We start from the raw sequence: 23268 nt of genomic DNA on the forward strand, positions 1-23268 counted from the left end.
AAAAACTGGCGTATCTAGTTTTTTTCAATAATCAATCATTCAATGTCTGCTTACTGCTTACTGACAAAACAGTGGTAGCAGCCAAGTGGAAGTAGCAATTTCATATGCTGTTGAATGTGTAAACACGGAGATCAGCTGTGGAGCCACAAACGCAGGAGAAGGCAATTAATGAGCTGAAAAACTATAAGGCTGCTCGGAAGGATGGTATCCTGGCTGAACTTCTTAAAGCGGGGAGCCAGCAGCTGTACGAAGCAATTGACGGGATCATTGTCATGAACTAGAAGGAAAACCTAATGCCGGAGAAGTCGTTGGATGACCTCTTTTGTCCTATTTTTAGAAAAGACCTGAGATAGTTAGTGGAGTCTGTCGTCGGCGAGTAACAAGCTAGAATTCGTGAAGGTCGCTCCACGACGGATCAAATATTTACCCTGCGTCAGTTACTAGATAAGACCCGGGATTCAACTTGCAGACTGCTCATCTGTTTGTGGACTTTAAGGCGGCGTACAATTTAGTCAAACTAAATGAGCTGTGGCAGATAATGCTAAAACAAGGTTTTCCGACGAAACTAGTTAAGCCGTTTTCGGTACGATGGACTGTAGCAAGGGGATGTACTCTCTGATCAGCTATTCAACCTTGTCTTGAAAGGTACAATACGAAGAGTAAAACTGGAAAAGAACGGGACTAACATCACGTAATCTTACATGCTTCATGGTTGTGCGGATGATGTCGATATCATCGGTATCAACCGGTAGAGCAATGGAAGAAACCTGCACATCTGTTAAATGGAAAGCACTGAGATTGGGACTTACCATTACACCGCTAAAACGAAGTAGGTGGTTACTGGAAAGGAACGTGGGAGTTCAAAAGGTGTTGGTGTCGAAGTGGAACTGGTTGGGAAACGATTTGGAGTAATGGAGGAATACATATATGTACCTTGGTACACTCGTGACATGTGACAATGATGTAAACCGCGAAGTAATAAAGTAATAAATGGCAGTTGCGAATCAGGCTTTCCATGGATGGAGTAGAAGTCCCGCTGTGTGTAAATTTAAAAAAAACTGGTATTCTATAGAGCACTAATCTTCTTGGTTCCTCTTTACGGAGATGAATCATCGACGCTAAAGGAATGGCAAAAAGAAAAATGGAGTGTGGCGCAGACGCATGAACCACAAGCTGTATCAAGTATACAAATATGCTGAATAGAGAAGGTAGTGTAGTGTGACAAGCTGCAATGACCTGAAAAAAATGACCAAAATGCCCGATATAAGAGTAACCAAAACTGTTTTCAGCAGAGAACTAGGAAGAGGTCGTAGACTGCGGGGTAGACCACACATCCGATGGATGTGTGCTTTCAAGAGGGATGCCCGTTCAGCTGGTATTCCAGGGGATTGGAGATCACCAGCCCAACAGTATTAGAGGACCATAATTCGTTTGGTTCGAGGTCGATAACGGACCGTCACCATAAAGTAAAATAAGTACTCATATGGGTCGTTTTATCTGCAAACCTAATAAATTTTGTTTACTTTACACTTAAACATGAAGTGGAATGCCTGCCGATTGCAAACCGAATGTTTTCAAAGATATTCCAGTATACGAACGTATTGATTTTTCTCAAACAAAGCAAGCCAGCTGATTTTAGGTTAAGCTTTTGAGTGACTCAAACTGAAATGATCATTATAGGTTTTACATAAGCTAACGTTTACGGCCGGGTGGCCTATCATTTCAATACTCACCGGATGAGTTGACTCCGGAATGTGCTGCCGCTTTATCAGCCTTCTTCGACTTCTTTCACTTCTTTAGTGGGTTTTACTTCTCACAAATCATAAAAATTAACCAGTATACTACCGCTACCAACGATTCTTTGCCGTGTTTGCCGAGCTCTGCTCGCAGTTCTGTTAATCTTCAACAACCGAATTTCTCATTTAACCTGGAGATCAGGGGCTGGGTCACTGTTATTTTCCATTATGCTACGATCCTGTTGACTCTTCCAATCGAAATTCGGCCACATTTCAAGAACATCACAAAACGCCACCAGGAAACTTCTTAAATATCGTTTCCATTCATAAACCCATCAACTATACCCGTGCCCAAGGCTTCAGATAACTTTCGGCCCAAAAAAGCCCAATTATGACATGTTAAATTTTTCAGCCTAGCCCCTAAATGGTGCAATTATCTAATCAGGACAGGTTCATCATAGTGCATGCAGAAAACTCCTCACCATTCCCTTGCAACATTCTCGACATGCCTAAAAATAGTTCAACACCAAACGGTAGCGCCGGCACCGCAAAAACCATCGCTTTAACGAGCTGTGCCAACCAGTGGCAATTTGACCGTATTCGCAGATGCGTGAAATAAATTCGGGAAGCCAATTGTCCCAAGTCCACCATTAAAGGCAGACGTCCCTAATTCTCGGTTTGCTGCTGCATATATTCCCGCTCTCAGTGTACACCGCAACGAATAGCGCTCCCAAAGCCTATGGATGATTTATAGTCTCTAAAACGGCCGACAACGCCAACGCGCTCGAGTGCCAAATTCCACACAGACAAACGTACAGGGGTGCATTTAGGGGTTTTCGCATTGCAGTTGCTGAAAACCATGGATGAGCAAAATGCAAAAAATCCTGAAAAAGCTCATATTACTAAAAATGTTTTAAAATCCACACAATATTTTATATATTTATTAGAAAATATCATAAAATAAATTTTGCTAGTAAGCGTCAGATTTCATCCAACAAACACCATGTCAGGCAGTCCCTCGTGCGGCACTGCTTGCCAGAGAATGCAGGACGGTTCGGACATCAGCAAAAACAACCACAAAAAGCGGTCTGTTTTGGTCAATTTTCCAACCATAGGTCACGGAACAGTAGTAGCCTGGGGCACATGTCCAGGGAGAGGTTTTTCTGTCACAAAATGTAAATTTCAAAATGATACACTCATTGGCAGCATTGCAGTTGTTGCCCTATTAGTTGAAACCAACGAACCGTGAGTGTGAAAATATTTAAATATGCTCCCTCTAGAGCACATAATTGATAACATACTGACACGTCACCAAAATTGTTTCACCAGCGCAGCTGTTTAAAGTGAATTTAACTGTGCACCGAACATAACACCCCGCCATCCGTACGCTGGAATTGACAGTAGGCAATGAGGAGCAAGAATGCTGTAGAAAAAGTTGGCACGAAATTTCCACTGTCACGTTCCATTCACAAATCAGCCGTCGCCACTCATGCTTCAGACCGTAAATATTTCAGGAAGCGCAAAAACCAGTATACCGACAAATTTATAGTAGGATGATGTCGAAAGTGCGTGATTCAGTAGAAAAAATTGAAAAACAAATTCCATCCGGAAATCGAACTTTTCCCATTAATTTTACATCAAATTACCGCACAGACGAGACGGCAATCGAATTTTGCTTCATCGAACCAATGAGAACGCTCGACGGCGAACGTGTCTAGAAATTTTGTTCGCCAATGCATCGGATGAAACCAATAATTCGGTTTTCCCATTCAAACTGTTGATATAATTGTAGATATAGCGATAGATTATCGTAGATACTGTCGATTTTACGAGGATAATTGCAAAGTTTATGGTTGTCAGAAGAAGCAATCTAGTGGCAATATTCGTTATAATCCAATCGTTAAGATTGCATAAGTAGGCCAGAGCTGATGTTGAGGCAACAAGCGTGGAGGTTCTGAAATAGTTTGATGGCTCTGTCAGGAATTATTTTAGCGTAGCAAAGGCTTGATACTGCATATCGTTTAACATTGCGCTTGAAGGTGTTATAAGACGAACGGAGATCGAAATGCGGGTTAAGATTTTCAATAAATCCAGTCAATTTATCTGCTTTGCTGACGATGTGGACGCGGCACGAAACGTGGACATCCCAGCAAACACCGAAGCTGAATTAAAATGCTTCTGATTTGGTTACAGCTGATTTAACTCTGAATACAGGTGGTAGACGCTGAATAAATTTAAGCAAAGGCCTCTGTATTCTATAAGTGTTTAAGCAGCCAACGAATGCGCTGCAAATCAGCTGCTTCACATAATAGTGTCACAAGCAGATTAAGCGCATCTTCAACCTCTCCACAACCCGTCGATATTCTCAATAATTGTGGTATACTAGCTGAATAAACGATTTGTCATCTTAATAAAAAAGCCCTCTCAAGAAACATTTATGCGCTGATTAAACACTTTAGCAGTTATTATTATTCAGCCATAGCTGAATATGCATCGAATAAAATTTATGTAAACAATTCTACAATACTAATTCAGTCGAAATTGGAGAACGTATACAACCTATTTCGTTTGAGGCAGAAAAAACACTTGTTAAGCAATTATATCGCCCTTTATATAACCTCCTTGTTGCCTTGTTTCCAGACTTGCGCAAATTGGCTATTTAAACACGCGCAAAAGCCTCTATTAAGCTCCATTGCAACTTTGAAAGCAGCTATTAGCAAGTCCGATGCTTGATAAAATCACCAAATTAGATGTTTAGGAGCTGAAAAAAGGTTTTTATTTTTAAAATTAAATCATAGTTCAGTCACAGGTTGAAAAAAATCAGTCATTAAAGCGTTTGATCACCAGAAATTGTTACTTGGGTAGCTGCTTTCAAAGCTGCAATGGAGCTTAATAGAGGCTTTTGCGTGTTTTTAAATAACGAACGAGAACGAAAAATAGTTTTGCAATGCTTTTTCAGTAGCTTATTCCACGTCTCAGCAACCTTTATGCAGCCAAAAAATAATCTATTTTTAAATTTAAAAAAATGGAAAGCGTCATATTTATTTTGCTATGGCGTCGTATGCTATATTTTAAATTTCGAATAACTTGAATTCGTATATGCAAGCTAATTAAAAATGCATGTCGTCATCTTTCGGGAATTGAACCGCCATCTTCTGAAATTAAAAACTTTCCAAGCATTCAAAATATAAATTCTACTATTTATATTTATTCGTGAGTGCATTTTACCTACGACTTGCAGGCTTCATCAGTGTCTGTTTTCGAAAAATTTTGCACATTGGATCGCCTTGAACCAAGCGATCCAGAGCTGCATAAAATAAGCACTCTAATGATGTTTGATCAAGCAATGTTTAAGTTACTTTAAGTTTTTTCAAACCAGCTTTCATCCAAAGCTGATAAACAAGCTTAATAGCGGATTTTTCTGCTAAACAATCCGCTTTTAAACAACCATAAACATCAAACCGTTTTACGGTTGCTTAAAGGTATTAAAGTGGCTTTATAAACCAGTAGAGGCTATCACTAGGTTCACAGCTTTCAAACTATTTTAAATCTGCTTAAGGGTGTTAAAGTGGCTTTACAAACTAATACCAAGCTTTTATTCGGTTCACAGCATACATATTGTCAGATCGTAGAATTTCGAAATTCGACTGCCAGCAAAAATATATGCCAGTTATCGACAATATCGACTGCTTCAAGTGTAAAGATATTTTCACTGTCTGTTCGGCAGATGCAGATGGGGCGGATCATACGGTGAGTGCTTATGGATCAGAAGACGGCGGTTCAATTCCCGAAAGATGACGACATGCATTTTTAATTAACTTGTACATACTCAAGTTAAAATTTAAAATACAGCATACAACGCCATAGCAGAATAAATATGACGCCTTCTATTTTTTTAAATTTAAAGTAGATTATTTTTTGGTTGCATAAAGGTTGATGAGACGTTGATTAAGCGACTGAAATCTATTTCTCGTTCTAAAAATAGAATTGACAGCATTGCGCAAATTGGATATTTAAAAACACGCAAAAGCCTCTATTAAGCTCCATTGCAGCTTTGAAAGAAGCTACCCAAGTAACAATTTCAGGCTGATCAACCTTTTTTTAGCTGAATTTATTCAACCTGTGGCTGAACTATGGTTTAGTTTTAGAAATAAAAACGTTTTTTCAGCTCTTAAACATCTAAGTCAAGCTTCGGGCTTGCTAATAGCTGCTTTAAAGCTGTAATATAGCTTAATACAGGCTTTTGTGCGTTTTCAAATAACCAATTTGCGCAAAGTTGGAAACAAGGCGCACAGAGGCGATGTAACTGCTTAACGAGTGTTTTTTCTGTCTCAAACGATATAGGTTGTATACGTTCTCCAATTTCGGCTGAATAAGTATTGTACAATAGTTTACATAAATTTTATTCGATGCATATTCAGCTATGGCTGAATAATTATGGCTGCTAAAATGTTTAATTAGCGCATAAATGTTTCTTGGGATTGCTAGAAGAACACCTACGAGCACTCGTAATTTTCGAACCAAAACATGACATCAGGAGTCTGGTTTTCAGTACATACAGAATAAGGTGCCGCGACGCGTGCCGCGAGTAAAGTCCTAACCATTAGAATCGCTATAAAATATTTTTCTTTTAACATCAAAAAATTGAATGTCGTCCAGTGGCAGTTGGAGATATTGCGATAAAGGACGTTTTTGTAAAATAAATACCCGCTGTAGATTGGTTTGGATTGGTCTTTTTTAACAGATATTTCGATAAATTTTGCATTTAGGGACGATTCAAAAATGACGTCCACCAAATTTCTGCTTTCTTAGACCACCCCTCCCCCCTCTGTCCGATTGTGTCACAAAACTCAACCTCCCCCCCCCTTTGGACGTCACACAAACCTAAAATAGAAATAAAAAGCGTGTTAAAAGCAAAAAGTGTTTAATAAAAATAGCTTAATCTTTTAAGAAGTAGTGTAAGATTAAAAAAAACCATAGAAAATAACAGTCGCGTATTTTCTCAAAAAAAAAATTTAATTTCTAGATTTTTCCGGATAAACTGATCTCAATGTTATCTTTTTAACGAAATTATAAAAAAAGATTCCACGTTTTGCTAACTTTCTCCACCCAGCGAGTAGACTTTTACTGATTTTTTTACCGAATTGCTGTATGTAATTTTATTAGAAAAAAAAAAACATTTTTATGGACACGATTTATGAACTGTGAACAAAGGCTCTAACAACTTTCAATTGCAAATCGCCACAAAGAAGAAATGAAGTTTTGGTTTCAATTGAAGAGCACCGCTCCGCTTTAAAACAACTTCAATCTGCATCGGCGAGGCAGGTTTCACTACATCGTGACGATAGCTTTTAAAGTTTTTTTTGTACTTATCTATCAAATATTTAGTAAAAGGCTAGAAACTTTGATTGCAAATGAACTGAAAATGATTTACATATTTGAAGGGTATATGTAAATCATTTTCAGTAACGCATGGTATAATTAATCTAGTGTAACATAGGTAAATCGTGCCCGACTTTCGGCGCCGTCAGCTGAAACAATTACCAGCATCAATTGAAGCTTGCTTGAAAGATTCTGTTCAACAAATGAAACAAGTTGCTTTTTGAGTGAAGAGAAGATAGGAGAGAATCAGCTTTATTTATTTGTTTCGACGATGTCGGGTCCTCTTGCGATCTTCTGAAGTAAGATAAATTCGAAAATCGAAATAAATCGATCAGTTTTTGCAGCCTTTTTCTGAGAATAAATTTTCTTCGGCGGATGTCACATTTGCCTAGACCCCCTCCCCCCCTTTGTCACAACCTGTCACAAAATTGACACCCCCCTCCCCTCCATAAGCAGTGGACGTCATTATTGAATGATAAATTTGCAATTTCGCATATTTTAGTGCACTGCTAGATTTAGTGAGATATGGGTAAACTAAACTTAGTTTGAAACAGTTTTAAGATTATTATTCAACATGAAAATTTAGCTTCATTAATTCACTTAAATTGAAGTTTAAATAGCATGTAATTTATTAGTACGTTTTTGGTAGCAAATGAAATATATAGTATCATTTAAAGCAATATCATTTACTCACCCTCGCTGGAACAGATCCACATTGTAGAACTTATATAGCTCGACCGCAAATTCAATGGTCGCCTGTAGATCGGCCATAATCCTTAACCGTCGCTTTTGCTATCCAGAAGTGCAGTTTGGTCACGAAGATCACTATCTTATCACAGAGCCGGTTGGATTGATGTCGGGTGTTCGTCGGATGTCACCAGGGGCTCTCCACTACTTATCCTTCATTTAAGCGGCCCATTCACACCAGAGTGACTATCGTTTGAGTTGAAAATCCAGCCGGATAAATCTCCGCGTCCCCCGGCTGCTCGTGTGAGCTTTTGAGAGATAATTTGTTTTTTTTTCTTCGTTCGAATGCTTTTCCGAGTTTTCACGACACGAGATTTCGCACTGGGGATCAAATAAATCTTTTCTTTTCTTCCTTGTATTTATCTTTCAGCTCGTGATATTTTTGCGCCTCGTTTGGCGGATTTAGGCATCCATCTTCTTCCACTCTTCTCATTTGTGACACTTTGATATTCTTTCATGGAACATGGAACATTCTTTCCGATGATGACCATGCTCCAAGGGCTTGCCTAGTAAATCGTTTTTCTATTGATATAAAGCAAGAAATACAACACTTTTTTTAAGATTTGACACTCGTCTGCATTCGTGATGAACTTTTGCGTTTTGATCATAAAAAACACACTCACACACACTTTTTTATTCTTTTTGATTGATTTTAATCGCTTGCTTGTTTACACAACAAAGAAACTACATAGATGACATGTCTTCTCTCTGCTGTCGGATGTCTGAAGGCGGTTACATTTTCATTTCGGGTTTTCGCATGCATAATTTCTGTGGGAATAGAAATGTATAATTACAGTCTGATACACAAGTGCCTAAACATCCTGGTATTTGTCCTTGGATGGTGAAGTGTGACAAGTCGTACCATTTAGGAGTAAGGAAAAAGTATTTTTTTTGGTAGCAAAGTAGAATACGCCTAGTTTAGGTATCAATAATAAATTTATAGTGATAGAAACTCGGTATGTCTAATTCATGTTCAACAATGAAAAAAAACTCTGACTTGATGTGCCTGACATGTATTGTACTATATTAATTGAATCATTCATTTATAAACGCTATTTGTTTGATTCATGTTCGGTTACGTCATTCAATTATTATGACATATAGAATGAACGACAGCGTTAACTATCAACTATCTCTATCATTAAAATAAAACTTCGATTATGACCAAATTGGCCGCATTCAACCGATTAACTCAAATAGGTTTTCGGCCCATTCTCTCAGGCTCCAATATTGTTGAAGTGGATGTGTGGTCAAATAACTGATTTGGGCTTCCAGCCGAATTAGATTCATTAAAGCGACAAATCTCTGATAAGGCCAACCTTTGCATTAACAGGCTAAGCCTTATTAGCCTAATTGTCATTAAGATAGAATCCTGTCCCTGCAGCCTTCGGTGCTGACTGATGCCGACGTAAATTAAACAATACTAAAAGAAAGGCTCTTACATTCCTCTATTAAGAGGTTTGTGGCCATAAAGTTTGATCCCTACTGGCGAGAAATACCATTCTTTTTGAATTGCTTCTGCATTGCAAAAACGATAAAAGCCTACAACTTCCTGAAAACTTTTGGTTGTCCCATATCGAGCTCATCATATATTTACCTACTCTATCCGTGTCGTTTAAACACACATACCAACTCTCTTGGAAAGTGGAGAAAGTTTGAAAATAAAAATGTTGGTGGGAAGTTAATCGAAACAGCTTAACTCTGATGGGAGTACATTTTCCTCAATTCTTGTTCAAACTGTTGCCGCTTGTTCTCTGTGATAGACAATGAAAAATGTGGCTAGATATTTTCTGTTGCGGGATTTGGACTACCTTGTCCATTAATTAAAGGTTGAGGTTTTTTGTTTACTGTTTAAGTTGAAGATAGAATTGTAGTCTAAGCAGATAATTCCGAAAGTGAGCATTCAATGAATATTTAACTACAATCATGTACAGAAGGAATTAGAATTGGCAGCTTTCTGAAGCAAACTAGTTATGTTGCTTTCCTTCCTCTGATGATACGAGAAGGGCGAAATTCCTGAGTGGATTGGTATAGGATGTTAAACAGTTTTGCATCGAACTAATCCAGAACATTTTTGCCTTTTTGTCTAGAATAGACTGTAATTCCATTCGAAGTGCAAACTTTTTGCCTTTCTACTATATAAATATATAGTATAAAGGTATAGAAATCACTTGGAAAACCGGAAATGGAAAGAAGGTCCTGCGGGCCGAATGTTATATACCATTCGACTCAGTTTTGAAAACTGAGCATTTTCTGTGTGTGTGTATGTATGTGTGTGTGTGTGTGTGTGTGTGTGTGTGTGTGTGTATGTGTGTGTGTGTGTGTGTGTATGTGTGTGTGTGTGTATGTGACGCTTTTAATCTCACTCACTTTTCTCGGAGATGGCTGGACCGATTTTAATGTTCTTAGTGTCAAATGAAAGGTCTAGGTGTCCCATTGGTCGCTATTGAATTTCATACTGATCGGACTTTTAGTTCAAAAGTTATGTATAAAAATACGAAAAATATGGGACTTCATTATCTCATAGGTCTCTTAACCGATTTGAACAAAATTGATTGCATATGAAAGAGGAGCCTTGCAAACCCTTAACTTCCAAATTTCATGACGATTGGACTTGTAGTTTGAAAGTTACATAAAGAAATGTGAAAAAATAGTATTTAAAACATATTTATGTAACATATAAGCATTAATTTAATGAAAAACATCACACATTTTATGATTATTTGAAAATTACTGCTGAGATCTATCAAACGAAACCGAGTTATTTAAAATCGGACGCTTCATTCAAAAGTTATTCAAACTTTAACACTTAAGCACCGTATATTAAACCGTTAAAACGTGTGAAATCAAAACATATCAATCAAATGTTGATTGTATTCAATGTGTGCGATGTATGTATGTATGTATGTATGTATGTATGTATGTATGTATGTATGTATGTATGTATGTATGTATGTATGTATGTATGTATGTATGTATGTATGTATGTATGTATGTATGTATGTATGTATGTATGTATGTATGTATGTATGTATGTATGTATGTATGTATGTATGTATGTATGTATGTATGTATGTATGTATGTATGTATGTATGTATGTATGTATGTATGTATGTATGTATGTATGTATGTATGTATGTATGTATGTATGTATGTATGTATGTATGTATGTATGTATGTATGTATGTATGTATGTATGTATGTATGTATGTATGTATGTATGTATGTATGTATGTATGTATGTATGTATGTATGTATGTATGTATGTATGTATGTATGTATGTATGTATGTATGTATGTATGTATGTATGTATGTATGTATGTGATGACAATTTGCAATTTTAAAATTTGCAATGAAATTCAAGAAAAGTGAGAAACATGTCAATTGTCTGAAGTTTTTGAAGCCTCTTAGTGGAATACGAACTCTGAAATTAAAGAAAAGAAAAAACTTTTACCGACTAAATTCCACTATTTAATATTTATTCGCGACAGATACGTATACGCTTTGAAATAAGACACTGATGAAGTCTGCACGTCGTAGGCGAACTACGTATCTGTTGCAAATAAATATTAAATAGTGGGATTCAATCGAAAAGTTTTTTCTTTTCTTTGATTTCAGATTTCAATTGTCATTTTCTTCACTTGCTGTTACTCACAATTGTACAAGAAAAGCAAAAAGCGAAGAAAAGCAGTTTATTTAAGCATGTAGGTATAGTGGTGTATTGAATCAAAAATACAAGTTAGTTGATTTTTCCAAATAAATTTGTACAAATTCCAAACAAATTCTGCACATCAATAGATACTCTTTTCAATCAATAGTTACTAGAGCTTAGAATTATATGAAAAATAGGAAGTAAACGTTGCACGGTAGAAATTTTGTAAGATTTGTTTTCGTTAGTGATATTTTAAAGGACAGATGTCTTATGTCATGTATCATGTTTTAATAAATAAATCAAAAAAAAACAAGCACTGGGAATCATATCGATCGTATTTCCCATTCTCAAGCATGTTTATGGCGCAGCTTTGGCACTATTTTTCGACCTCGTCTTGTTTTCCTAACCCTCTAACATTGTAAAAACGATGCGATCAAGCTAATGACTATCTTTTCATGAAAGTACATTCAAAAGAAGCTTAAGTTTTGATTTTCATGCAAAAATTATCTGAAGGAGCGCTAGCTAAGAAATAGTTCCATTTCTCGTTTTCATATCTAATGCTCTATTCAGTAATTTTTGTCTAATTCAGATATATTGCAAAATTGAAGCCAAGCAAACTAATAGTAAAATTTTGAGATCAATCATTTTGTTGTAGATATCCTTTTTCTTCATAAGTGAAATATAATAATAATTTTTCTGAACTCTTGTTTTTCAAAGATGCTAACTTTTGAATGCATGGTATTAATATCAAAATATCAAAAAATCTGCTATGAACAAATACTTCATATTGTCAATTCAAAACAAGTTTCGTATGTGGCTCTGAAGCCCGAAAGTTAAGGCCGTCTGTAGACCCGTTAGAGGGTTAATTTCCAATTTTCTATACATATTCATTCATGTCTGTAAAAATTATCTTTTGTGTTTACATTATTTTTCTATAAATATTATAAGGTGTTCATCAAGTAACGTAAATGACGCTTACATGTATTTACGCACCCAAGGAAAGAAAATATAATTATTCTACACAATACGTTGTGAATTTTACTGGCAAATAAGGATTTTTAAAATTTAAATATATTTAAATATTTAAAAATATAGTCTAATATAACATCTATACATCTACAATTAAGTTCCTTAGAAATTAAATAATGATTATTGTGGCAGTAGAAAGGCTAGGTCACGCCGCTAGGTGGATTAATTCGGGTTTTTAATTAGAGCTTTACTAATAGACTAAGTTCCGGGCATTGTGTTTGCGTGTGTGTTCGTGAGTGTAGTCTAAAATGGATCCCTCACAAACTGTTCAAAATTCGTTGCCTTGCCGTTTTTATACATTGTGTTAGATTCATAATGTTTAGCTACAATTTTGTGCTTATCGGTTAGAGCCATATGCAGTGATGGACAAAACAATAAGGCCACAGTCCAATGAAATCTTCAATCAAATCTACTAACCGTCAATTCAAATTATGTGACGCGACACCTAGTGGTGAGCACGTGTACTATTAAGAGATAACTTTGTTATATTGTTATACACATACAATCGTCACGATCTAGACACATTGATGTAGAAGCAGCACATGTTTCCAGAAATCGTGTGACAAAAGTATGAGACCAATCTCGATTTTTAGCTGATTTGTGATTCTAATCATATTACTCTTAAAGTTCTTTTTAAAGTGTTTTAATGATGATCGTGATGGTGGCAGCCTCTTGATGGTAAATTTTAAGTATAATTTCAAACATGTTGGGCCGGAACAATCGCTAGCCAGCGGGCAAGATAAAACCACAGTGTTACTTGGTAGATCAATAATATTCGTTTTCAATGCTTTTGGTGTCCCACTAAACCTTGTCTGGAACGGTTGTCAAATATTGATCCGTTCAAGACAGCATCGAAAAAAAGGGATGAGCTAAGTTTGTCAGTGATTTCCAGAACAATTCAGAGATGGCTTGTTGAGAAGTAGCTCGTCGGTAGAAGTTCAAGAGTAGTACCTATGTTCATGCGACAACGCATCTCTTAGCTCAACTGAAATTCGCTAAGGAATATCTAGACTAGATTGGACCCGAAACGGGTAAGAAATGGCGGAATATTCTATAGTCTGATGAAATAAAAGTGAATTTGTTTGGCTTTGATGGAAAACGCTGGGTTCGCCGTCCTTTGGACTCTACTTTCAAACCTTAGTACACAATAAAAACATTTAAGCATGGGGGAGGAAATATCATGGCCCGAGGATGTTCTTTCCTGGTACGAGTTTGGTTCAATTTTCTGGAATAAATTAACAATAGACCAATACCTGTATGCTTATAGCTTAGTAGAAACTGCAATGCTGGCACATGCGGAATGGAAAATCCCGTAAAATGGCAGTTTAAGCAGGATAATGACCCTAAACATACTGGTCAATCGATCACGAAATGGTTGGAAAATAAAAAAAATTGATCTTATGCAATGGTCGGCACAGTGGCCTAATCTGAATCTAAAAGAGAACCTATGGCAGATCGTTAAAAAGTCCGTGACTCCTGTGAAATCTAAGTACAAGGAGGACTTTTTTTAGTTAGTAAATCATTACGTACATTGTTTGTGAATGGCTGGATAATGCGTAAAACAGACCCAATAATGGTCTTTAGCCTCTTATCCAGCAACTTCTATCCCTACTTCCTCGTGGTAGCAGCCGGAATACGAGCAACCTTAGCGGAGATCAGGTAACCAACCCCGGTGGGAACTAAAGTCATATACAAACAGGGAAGAAGGCACAGTGTTGCCTCGGTACTATAAGATGGCTGTCCCATCATGGTACTCGGTAGCGTGGCCCTAGTGCGGCAACCTATCTAAATCCAATACACTACGAACAATCAAGGAAATTCGACTCGGAACATTAGGCACGGACAAAGGCGACGAAATAAGGACATAGAATGGAAACTTGGTACCTGGAACTGCAGATCGCTAAATTTCGTGGGTGGCGACAGGGTGCTCGATCATATAGAACCCCGAAAGTTCGGCATCGTAGCACTGCAGAAGATCTGACCCAAAGGCGAGAAGATGTGGAGGATCCGTGGCGGCAAAGCCAAATTTAGCCAGAGCGGTGGTGCGACCAACGAGTTGGAGATGGGCTTCGTAGTGTAGAGCAGCATGTAGGATCGCGCAATGGACTGGAAAACGATCAACAAGAGGATGTGCAAGCTGAGGATAAAAGGCCGTTTCTTCAACTACACCATCATCAACGTGTATGGTCTACACGAAGGTAGACCCTATGTCGAGAAGGAAGCGTTTGATGCGCAGCTGGAGGCAACATACGACTTGCCACGGGACATTACCATCAGATCATCAATAAGTCATCAGAAGCACTTTCTTTCCCCGAAAAGATATCCACAAAGCCACCTGGAGCTTACCTGACCAACGAGCCTTGAACCAAGTCGATGGTCGGTTTTTCTCGAACATCACCAACGTACGCTCTCTAATGGTTGCGGATATCGACTCAGACCATTACCTAGTAGAAGTATATGTGTGCTCAAAACCATCGACGGTTTATACCTCGCGACAAACCGCCCTCCTTGGTTAAACATTCGGCATTTAGACAACCCGCGAGTTGCCGAGAATTACGCGCGCGTACTGGATGAAGCTTTGCCTTCATCTCTGGAGCTAAGTGATTCGACTCTCGAAGCAAGACGGATGGACTAGGATACAATCGGTAGTCAATTAAGCCGAAACCTCGGTGCTAGGTGAGGAATTGTCGAGCGCACGAAATGATTGTTTGACAACAAACGATGAAGAGGAAAAAAGAGCTTGAAAAAACTATCTGGGCATTAGCATGACGGGCGCGGAAGGAGGTGATCACGATCCTGAGGAGGAAAAAGCGCCAGAAGGAGGATAGAGATCGTGAGGAGCTGAAACAACTATTCCGAGCTAATGAGACGCGAAATTTTTCGAGAACGCGAACTGGTAAGGCTACGCACCTAAACCTAACATGTAAAGGGACGAGAATCGAATCGTAAACGAACGTGAGATTGTCGACAGGTGGAAGCAGTTCTTCGATGAGCATCTCAATTGTGATATAACAGAAGGAGACGCAACGGAAGTTAACCTAGGAGTACCTACAAACGATAACAGCGTACCGCCTCCCGATATCGAAATGGTCCGGTGAGAAATCTGGTAGCTGAAGCAAAATAGAGTCGCCGGAAAGGACCGACTCCCGGCAGTACTCTACAAAAATAGCTAAGAACCGTTAGCAACGGCACTTAACTGGATAATTTCAAGGATTTGAATGGAGAAGAAACTACCGGAGGAGCGTACAAAAGGTGTAGTTTGTCCCATCTACAGAAAGGACGATCGGTTAGATTGCTGTAACTATCGCGGCATTACGATGGTCAACGCCGCTTACAAGGTGCTTTTCCAGATTTTGTTACGTCGTATATCTTTAATAGCAAGAGAATTCGTGGGGCACTATGAAGCAGCTGAAGTGGAGTGTCTTAGTAGAATACGACACATGAAATTAAATTAAAGAAAACTATTCCATTTAAATTCTACTATCTATTAGATATATTAGATCTTCTTTTATTTAATTTCAGACTATGAAGCGGGCTTTATGGGGGCCCGTGCTACTACGAATTACGGGTATGAAATGGACTGAGTTACCTGGAAGGAGCGTCAAACATAGCTCTGGCTCTCTCAAGCTCCCACCTAGCGCCTCCACGCAGATCTAAATCAAATGAAGACAGTCGATGGCCTTACCCGGAAATGTTACATGTACTTACTGAAGCAGCTAAGCTAAAAGGTACGAACTAGAGTGCCTGTTCTCCAGGTGAGGGGCGGCTCACACAACGTCTGTTTCGAAACGGGCGGTTGAATATGAAATGCTGTATCCCGCAAGCTATACCTAAGATATTTATTTTGAAACGATGATTCTACAATTGATGAAGGGACGGTAAGGGAAAGTAATGAAGAAGGATTTTTTCGGGAATGAAGGGGAAGGGTGGAAAGGAAGGGGGGGGGGGGGGGGTAATAGGTAGCTATGGTTAACAAGTTGTCGCTGTGACTCCTATCTTTTGTCCAATGCTGGAAGGTGCATGGGTCGAACCAAGCTGTAATCAGAGATTATAACCGGATTTGAACCCACAACACCTGCCAGGGCGTGTCGCTCACTGGTACCCGTGTACCTTTGAACCACAGAGGCGCTGGACAAAAGAAGTCTGCACAACCCCCCTTATTAATAAGGGGGGTTGTGCAGACTTCTTTTGTCCAGCGCCTCTGTGGTTCAAAGGTACACGGGTACCAGTGAGCGACACGCCCTGGCAGGTGTTGTGGGTTCAAATCCGGTTATAATCTCTGATTACAGCTTGGTTCGACCCATGCACCTTCCAGCATTGGACAAAAGATAGGAGTCACAGCGACAACTTGTTAACCATAGCTACCTATTACCCCCCCCCCTTCCTTTCCACCCTTCCCCTTCATTCCCGAAAAAATCCTTCTTCATTACTTTCCCTTACCGTCCCTTCATCAATTGTAGAATCATCGTTTCAAAATAAATATTTATATATGCCTGACCGCATTTCAAGGTCATGACTAAAGTCACGAGTTTGGTCAATATACCTAAGATGGCAGACCCATCAGCGGGATATAGGTATCGCGACCCCGGTGAGGTAGTATACCGAAAACGCAATTACCACGAACAACGAAGAAAGAAATTCAGGACGGAACAATCGGTATAGGACACGGCAAGGGACAAGGAAACGATTAAGGGCTAACGATTGGAAACTTGGTACCTGGAATCTCCGAACTCTCCATGAACCGGCACGGGCTGGCTTGCTTGCTCGAGAGCTGCATCAACTCGGAGTGGAGATCGCTGCTATTCAGGAAGTTCGGTGACCAAATTCCGCAGCAATGTTGAGGATCAAGGGCAAATTCTTCAACTACAGCCTAATCAACTTATACGCACCGATAAATGATAAATCCCATGATGCTAAGGACGAGTTTTACGACAGACTTGAGAGGACCTATGGAGAGTGCGCAAAACACGACGTGAAAATCATCATCGGAGATGCAAATGCGCAGATCGGGAGGGAGGAATTCTTCCGTCCAGTCATTGGAAGACATAGCCTTCATCTGTCGACCAATGATAACGGTCTGAGGCTCATAAATTTTCTGTAACATCTGTAACACTTACTTTCCACGTTGAATATTCGGAAACACACCTGGAGGCATCCAAATGGAGACTCTAGCTCTCAGATCGATCATGTCTTGATTGACGGTCGACACTTTTCGGATGTTATCGATGTACGGTCTTTTCGGGGACCACATATAGACTCTGACTACTATCTCGTAGTGAGTAAGATTCGCACAAGGCTGTCAAACACGGCGAAAGCTCGCATTGAGAGGACGCTGCGTTTCAACATCCAGCGGTTAACGGCAGGTGGCGTGGCAGTGGAGTACGCCAGGAAGCTTGACCAAAACAAAGCAAAGCCTGGGTGCTTATTCCGTTATCGAAATTTAACCTTCTGTTTTCATACGACAGACTTCGCAACCAGCTGTTAGAATACAGGACAGTGCGGGGTCAGTGCTACGAACCTATTGATTCTAACAGCCTCTCCCAGCCGAGATTCGAACATACGACGACTGGCTTTTTAGACCAGCGTCTTACCTCGAGGCCAACTGGGAGGCAGAAGCTTGACCAACGAATCGCAGAACAGCAGGTAGTAGGAGAAGATATAACTGGGCTGTGGAGGAACATCCATGGTGCTATCGAAACAGCTGCGAGAGAGGTGGGCACGACGCGTGGAAGACAGCGTAACAGCTGGTTTGATGCCGAATGCCAGAGAGTGACAGTTGAAAAAAACCAGGCCAGGAGTCGCATTCTCACTGCGGCAACAGTGCTGGCAACCTGTTAACCGATAAAACGGCGGTAGTATCCAGGTGGAAGGAGCACTTCCAGACATTGTTGAATGGAGAGGTAAATGCGGAGCTCAGCAGGGACAGGATAGGAATTGTAAGCGATGGTCAAGCTGTAGAGCCACCAACACAGGAGGAGGTTAAAAAGTCAATCAGTGAGCTGAAAAACGGTAAGGCTGCTGGGAAGGACGGTATCCCGGCTGAACTTCTGAAATCGGGAGCGAGCGTCTGTACGAAGCAATTCACCGGATCCTTGTAAGGATCTGGGAGGAAGAACAAATGCCGGAGGAGTGGTTGGATTGCCTCATTTGCCCAATTTTTAAAAAGGAGCATCGACTGGAGTGTAAAAACTATCGAGCAATTACATTGTTCAATTCTGTCTACAAGGTGCTTTCCCGAATCCTGTTCTGCAGACTGAGACCGTTAGCGGAGTCTTTCGTCGGCGAGTACCAAGCTGGTTTTCGTGATGATCGCTCCACGACGGATCAGATGTTTACCCTACGTCAGTTGCTAGACAAGTTCCGGGAGTACAACTTACAGACACACCATCTGTTTGTGGACTTTAAAGCGGCGTACGATTCAGTTAAACGAAATGAGCTGTGGCAGATAATGCTAGAACATGGTTTTCTGACGAAACTAGAAACGCTGATTCGTGCGACGCTGGACGGATCCAAATCATGCGTTAGGATAGCGGGTGAGACCTCAGCTGCTTTCGTGGCATTGGATGGACTGAAACAAGGAGATGCACTCTCTAACCTGCTATTCAACATTGCCTTAGAAGGTGCATTACGACGGGCAAACGTGGAAATGAATGGAACTATCATCACGAAATCTCACATGCTTCTTGGTTTTGCGGATGACGTCGATATCATCGGAATCAACCGTAGAGCAGTGGAAGAGGCCTTCAGGCCTTTTAAAAGGGAAGCGGCGAGATTGGGACTTACCGTTAACACCGCCAAAACGAAGTACATGGTTGCTGGTAGGGAACGTGGGAGCCCAAGTGGTGTTGGTGTCGAGGTGGAGTTAGATGGGGAACGATATAAAGTAGTGGAGGAATTTATATACCTTGGTACACTTGCTACACATAAAGGTACACGCGAAGTGAAACGACGTGTTGCAGCCGCGAATCGGGCTTTCTACGGATTAGGTAGCCAGCTGAAGTCCCGTAGTTTGCAAATTTGCACAAAACTGGCGCTCTACAGAACACTAATCCTTCCGGTGGCCCTTTACGAACACGAATCATGGACGCTAAAGGAAGTGCTTGGGGTTTTTGAGCGTAAAATTCTGCGATATATACTTGGTGGCAAAATGGTAAATGGAGTGTGGCGCAGACGCATGAATCACGAGCTGTATCAAGTATACAAATATGCTGATATAGTGAAGGTAGTGCAATGTGGCAGGCTGCGGTGGGCTGGACACGTGGCTAGAATGCCCGACGAAAGAGTAGCCAAAACTATTTTCAGCAGAGAACCAGTAAGAGGCCGTAGACTCCGAGGCAGACCCCGCACCTGGTGGGTGTGTGCTGTCAAAGACGATGCACGTTCAGCTGGTGTTCGTGGGGATTGGAGAATTAAATTTTTACTATCCGACAAATCTTCCAGGAATGTTAGGAGTACAACGTACCCTCGCATCATACTTTCGTGGATTTCAGAGCAGCATACGATACAGTTGTGCGCTAACAGCTATGCACGAGTACGGTTTTCCAGATAAACTGACATGACTGATCAAAGCTACCTTGGAATGAGTGATGTGCTACGTGCGCGTGTCGGGACACTCTCGAGTGTCTTAAAAACAAAAAAAAAGGTGTTTTATTAGTACAAATATCAGTTTGATCATTGTCAATGCAGGTGCAGTCAAAGATGCGGTTAAGGTGGAACGGTACTGAATCCAAACATGGCCGGAAAGATGGTGCCCATGTGAGGATAGGACCTCACATAGGCGCCATTTTTCCGGCCATGTTTGGATTCAGCACCGATTCACCTTAATGAAGAGTAAAATTGTATGTTCTCGCTTTTGAAAGTTTAGTGAACAACTTTCCTGGAGCCATTTTCTCATTTGTTTCGCAACTTTGAAATTACTAACGACATAACCGTACACGCAATTTTTGTGCCTTGACGATTGCAGCTCAGGAAACCGGACAATCCATGTTTGGATGGAACGGTACGACATTGGATAGTAGGAAAGCACATAGATTGCTTTACGATCCTTGACGATGCAGCTGCTTACGACCGTGTGCTTGATGAAGAGTAAATTGGGTTTTCCCGCTCGTGAAAATTTAGTTGAAATCTTTGAAGTCCTTTTATCTACCATTTCGCGATTTTACACAGACGGTACAACTGTACATGGTCAGACTTTTTGGCAGACAGATTATTGTTTTCAAGATTTCATATTTCTAGATTTTTTTTGCAGAGCTCATGTATGCAGTGGAATGAAATAAATAGCACGGGAGTGAAATTTCGAATTTAGCATTCTCAATTTCAATGTTATTCAATTTTATAGGTATTTAATTTTTTTCCGAACGGGCAATAAGAAACTAAAATTATTTTTGTTAGAACTAGTTTTTGGTAATTAATTTTGATATTGTTGCAAAAACTGATAAGAGACACTCATTCCACCAAACGACCTCATGTCCAGCAATTGTAATGTGTCATTTTGGGTTAGATTTTGATCGTACCGGGCGGTCTCTAGACAGCTCTGTATGTACTCGCTATCTAAGTACCTACCTAGAAGCTATCAGCACGTTACGTTTGCATTCATAGAGAGGCATGGTGAAAGATACCCGCCTCGATGTGTCCGTTCGTATTATAACCTATGAATGCCTATGAATGAATACGAACATATCTGCTACCGACACTCCTCGCTGCTTATACTTATGATGCTTTGCTAACGCTTCTCGTCTAAGACCTTCTGGGCCAGCTACCGGGCGGCCGAAAGAGGCTGGCGAAACTATGCTACCCGTCATAGCGACTCGGCCCAAGCATGGATTCCTCTGCAAGCGGGACTAACTGGCGAGTAAGGACGCTCTGTCTGTCTGTTTATACAGCCGAAGGACGAAAGACTGAAGTACAGATTGTGTTTCCTTTGCTTGGCTTTCGAGATATGCAGAAGATTTGAAATTGTGCTCAGACTCCCGCCGCATCGAGTGGAACCGGTAGCGAGGCTGCATGGGAAGGGACGGTTCTTGTTTGCATGCTTCTTCTTCGTCAGGGTCCTTTTGCATGAATATTTTACCGGTGGAAATACGAGTGGAAAAATGGCACAAAATGAATTTGCATTTCAGATTTTGACATTTATTAAAATTTGGCCCAAGATGATAGAAAAAAGTGAGTTGAAAATAAAGTTGATTTGCTTGCTCGATGCGAAGCAAATTAGTATTCATACGAATACTGAATACAAATATTTATTTTGTTTTGAAAGAATGTATTCAGTTAAACTACTGCTACATTTACATCATAATTAGTAAAATATGCGTTGTTTGCGTCGAAATGAGTTTCGTGTTACATATTTCTCTTCTTCATTGTTTATCGGTTAGGGCGCTTGAAATATGTTACTGTGCATCAGAATAAGGCACTTTAACTCATCCTAGGTTGTTTGTTATTTTCAACACAAAAAGCTCGGAAAACATCGTACGGGCAGCGTAACTGTCACAGCGTGTACACAACACAGATATGCTCGGTCCTGATGTGCCAGCAACCGAATAATGGCATCAGCGTCGGTGTGTGAATGCACTTTACGCCGTGTTGATACTTGTCCATGTTTCTCCGGATTAGGGCTTGCAGCCCGTTCGGTACGAGTTTCCTGAGAGTATTCACGAGTGTTTACTCTTTTCAGTAGTATGAGCTCTTGCATTTCGGTTGAGCAGAATGCAAACAGTGTTGGCGTCAAAACTGATGTTGACGATAATGCTGTAATATTTTATATTTTCATAAAGTATACTGAAGCACATTGAAGGTCAAGTAGTGGATTACGTCGTATTCAAGTTATTTAGTTACATATTTATAGAAGATACAAACCGAACATGGTAATGTGGTTTATTTGATTAGTTCAGTATATTTTTAACGCATTTTATCAATATAAGATGCTTTAATTTTTTTTCAACCATGCTTTTGGAGGTTAACTTTACTTGTAGATAGTCTATATTCATGTTTAAACTTTCGTTATTATATAACAAGCATGCATGTTTACGACAATTTTACGGCATACCAAAACTAACTCTTTTTACAACATTAGAAATTTTGAGATTAGTGTCACGAAAGCTTCATTTTTTTAGGTTGAGGATCGTAAGAAGCAAAGCAAGACCTAGATGCTACATTCCATCTTTGAAACTTGATCACGAGTTTCTGGTTTTACTCGACAGAATCCGCAGCCAGCTGTTAGAGTACAGGACAATTGCGGGGCTAGTGAACCCCACCGGCTCAAGGAATAAAGGGGCCCAGCGTATGTTCGAATTTATTATTTTTCAAGTAAATTTAAGTTTTACTACAGAGTATTTTCAGCTCAAATAGCAAAACATTTTGTCTCGACTATTTTTGGGTTAACAAAAAGGGGCATCTATAGCAGGGGGAGGTCAAAATAAAAAGGTTTTATTTCCCTTTTCCATTACAGGGGTGCATTTATCGTGCATTTGGACCGATAGTAGTTATATAAGTGTCCGAATAACGGGAAATTGTGAAAAGGGGAGGGGTCGTCACCAAGCGGGGCAGGTTAATATAAGGGAAAAAGGCTTTTTTTCTCTTTTCCATTCTAGGGCCGTTCGGAGAGCTGACCGCAGAGAGAGGTGGTTAGGTAGAACGGGAGTATGTATATACGTTTCGCCATAACTCCGGTTTGCTTATAAGTCCCAGGGACGTCAAGTTTTGTTTGCTACAATATACGAATTTC

General features: G+C 39.9%; 1 protein-coding gene across 1 annotated transcript in view; it reads right to left on the reverse strand.

The window, feature by feature from the left end:
* Positions 1 to 7920, reverse strand: part of LOC128737240 (protein FAM135B) — an 80996-nt gene extending 73076 nt beyond the window's left edge. The window contains exon 1 of the mRNA XM_053831838.1: positions 7813 to 7920. Within this exon, the coding sequence (XP_053687813.1) occupies positions 7813 to 7889 (77 nt within the window). The 5' untranslated portion in view covers positions 7890 to 7920. The remainder of the gene's footprint in view (positions 1 to 7812) is intronic.
* Positions 7921 to 23268: the final 15348 nt, after the last annotated feature.

Source organism: Sabethes cyaneus, chromosome 2 (genome assembly GCF_943734655.1).
Source record: "Sabethes cyaneus chromosome 2, idSabCyanKW18_F2, whole genome shotgun sequence".
NCBI classification, from domain to species: Eukaryota; Metazoa; Arthropoda; class Insecta; order Diptera; family Culicidae; genus Sabethes; species Sabethes cyaneus.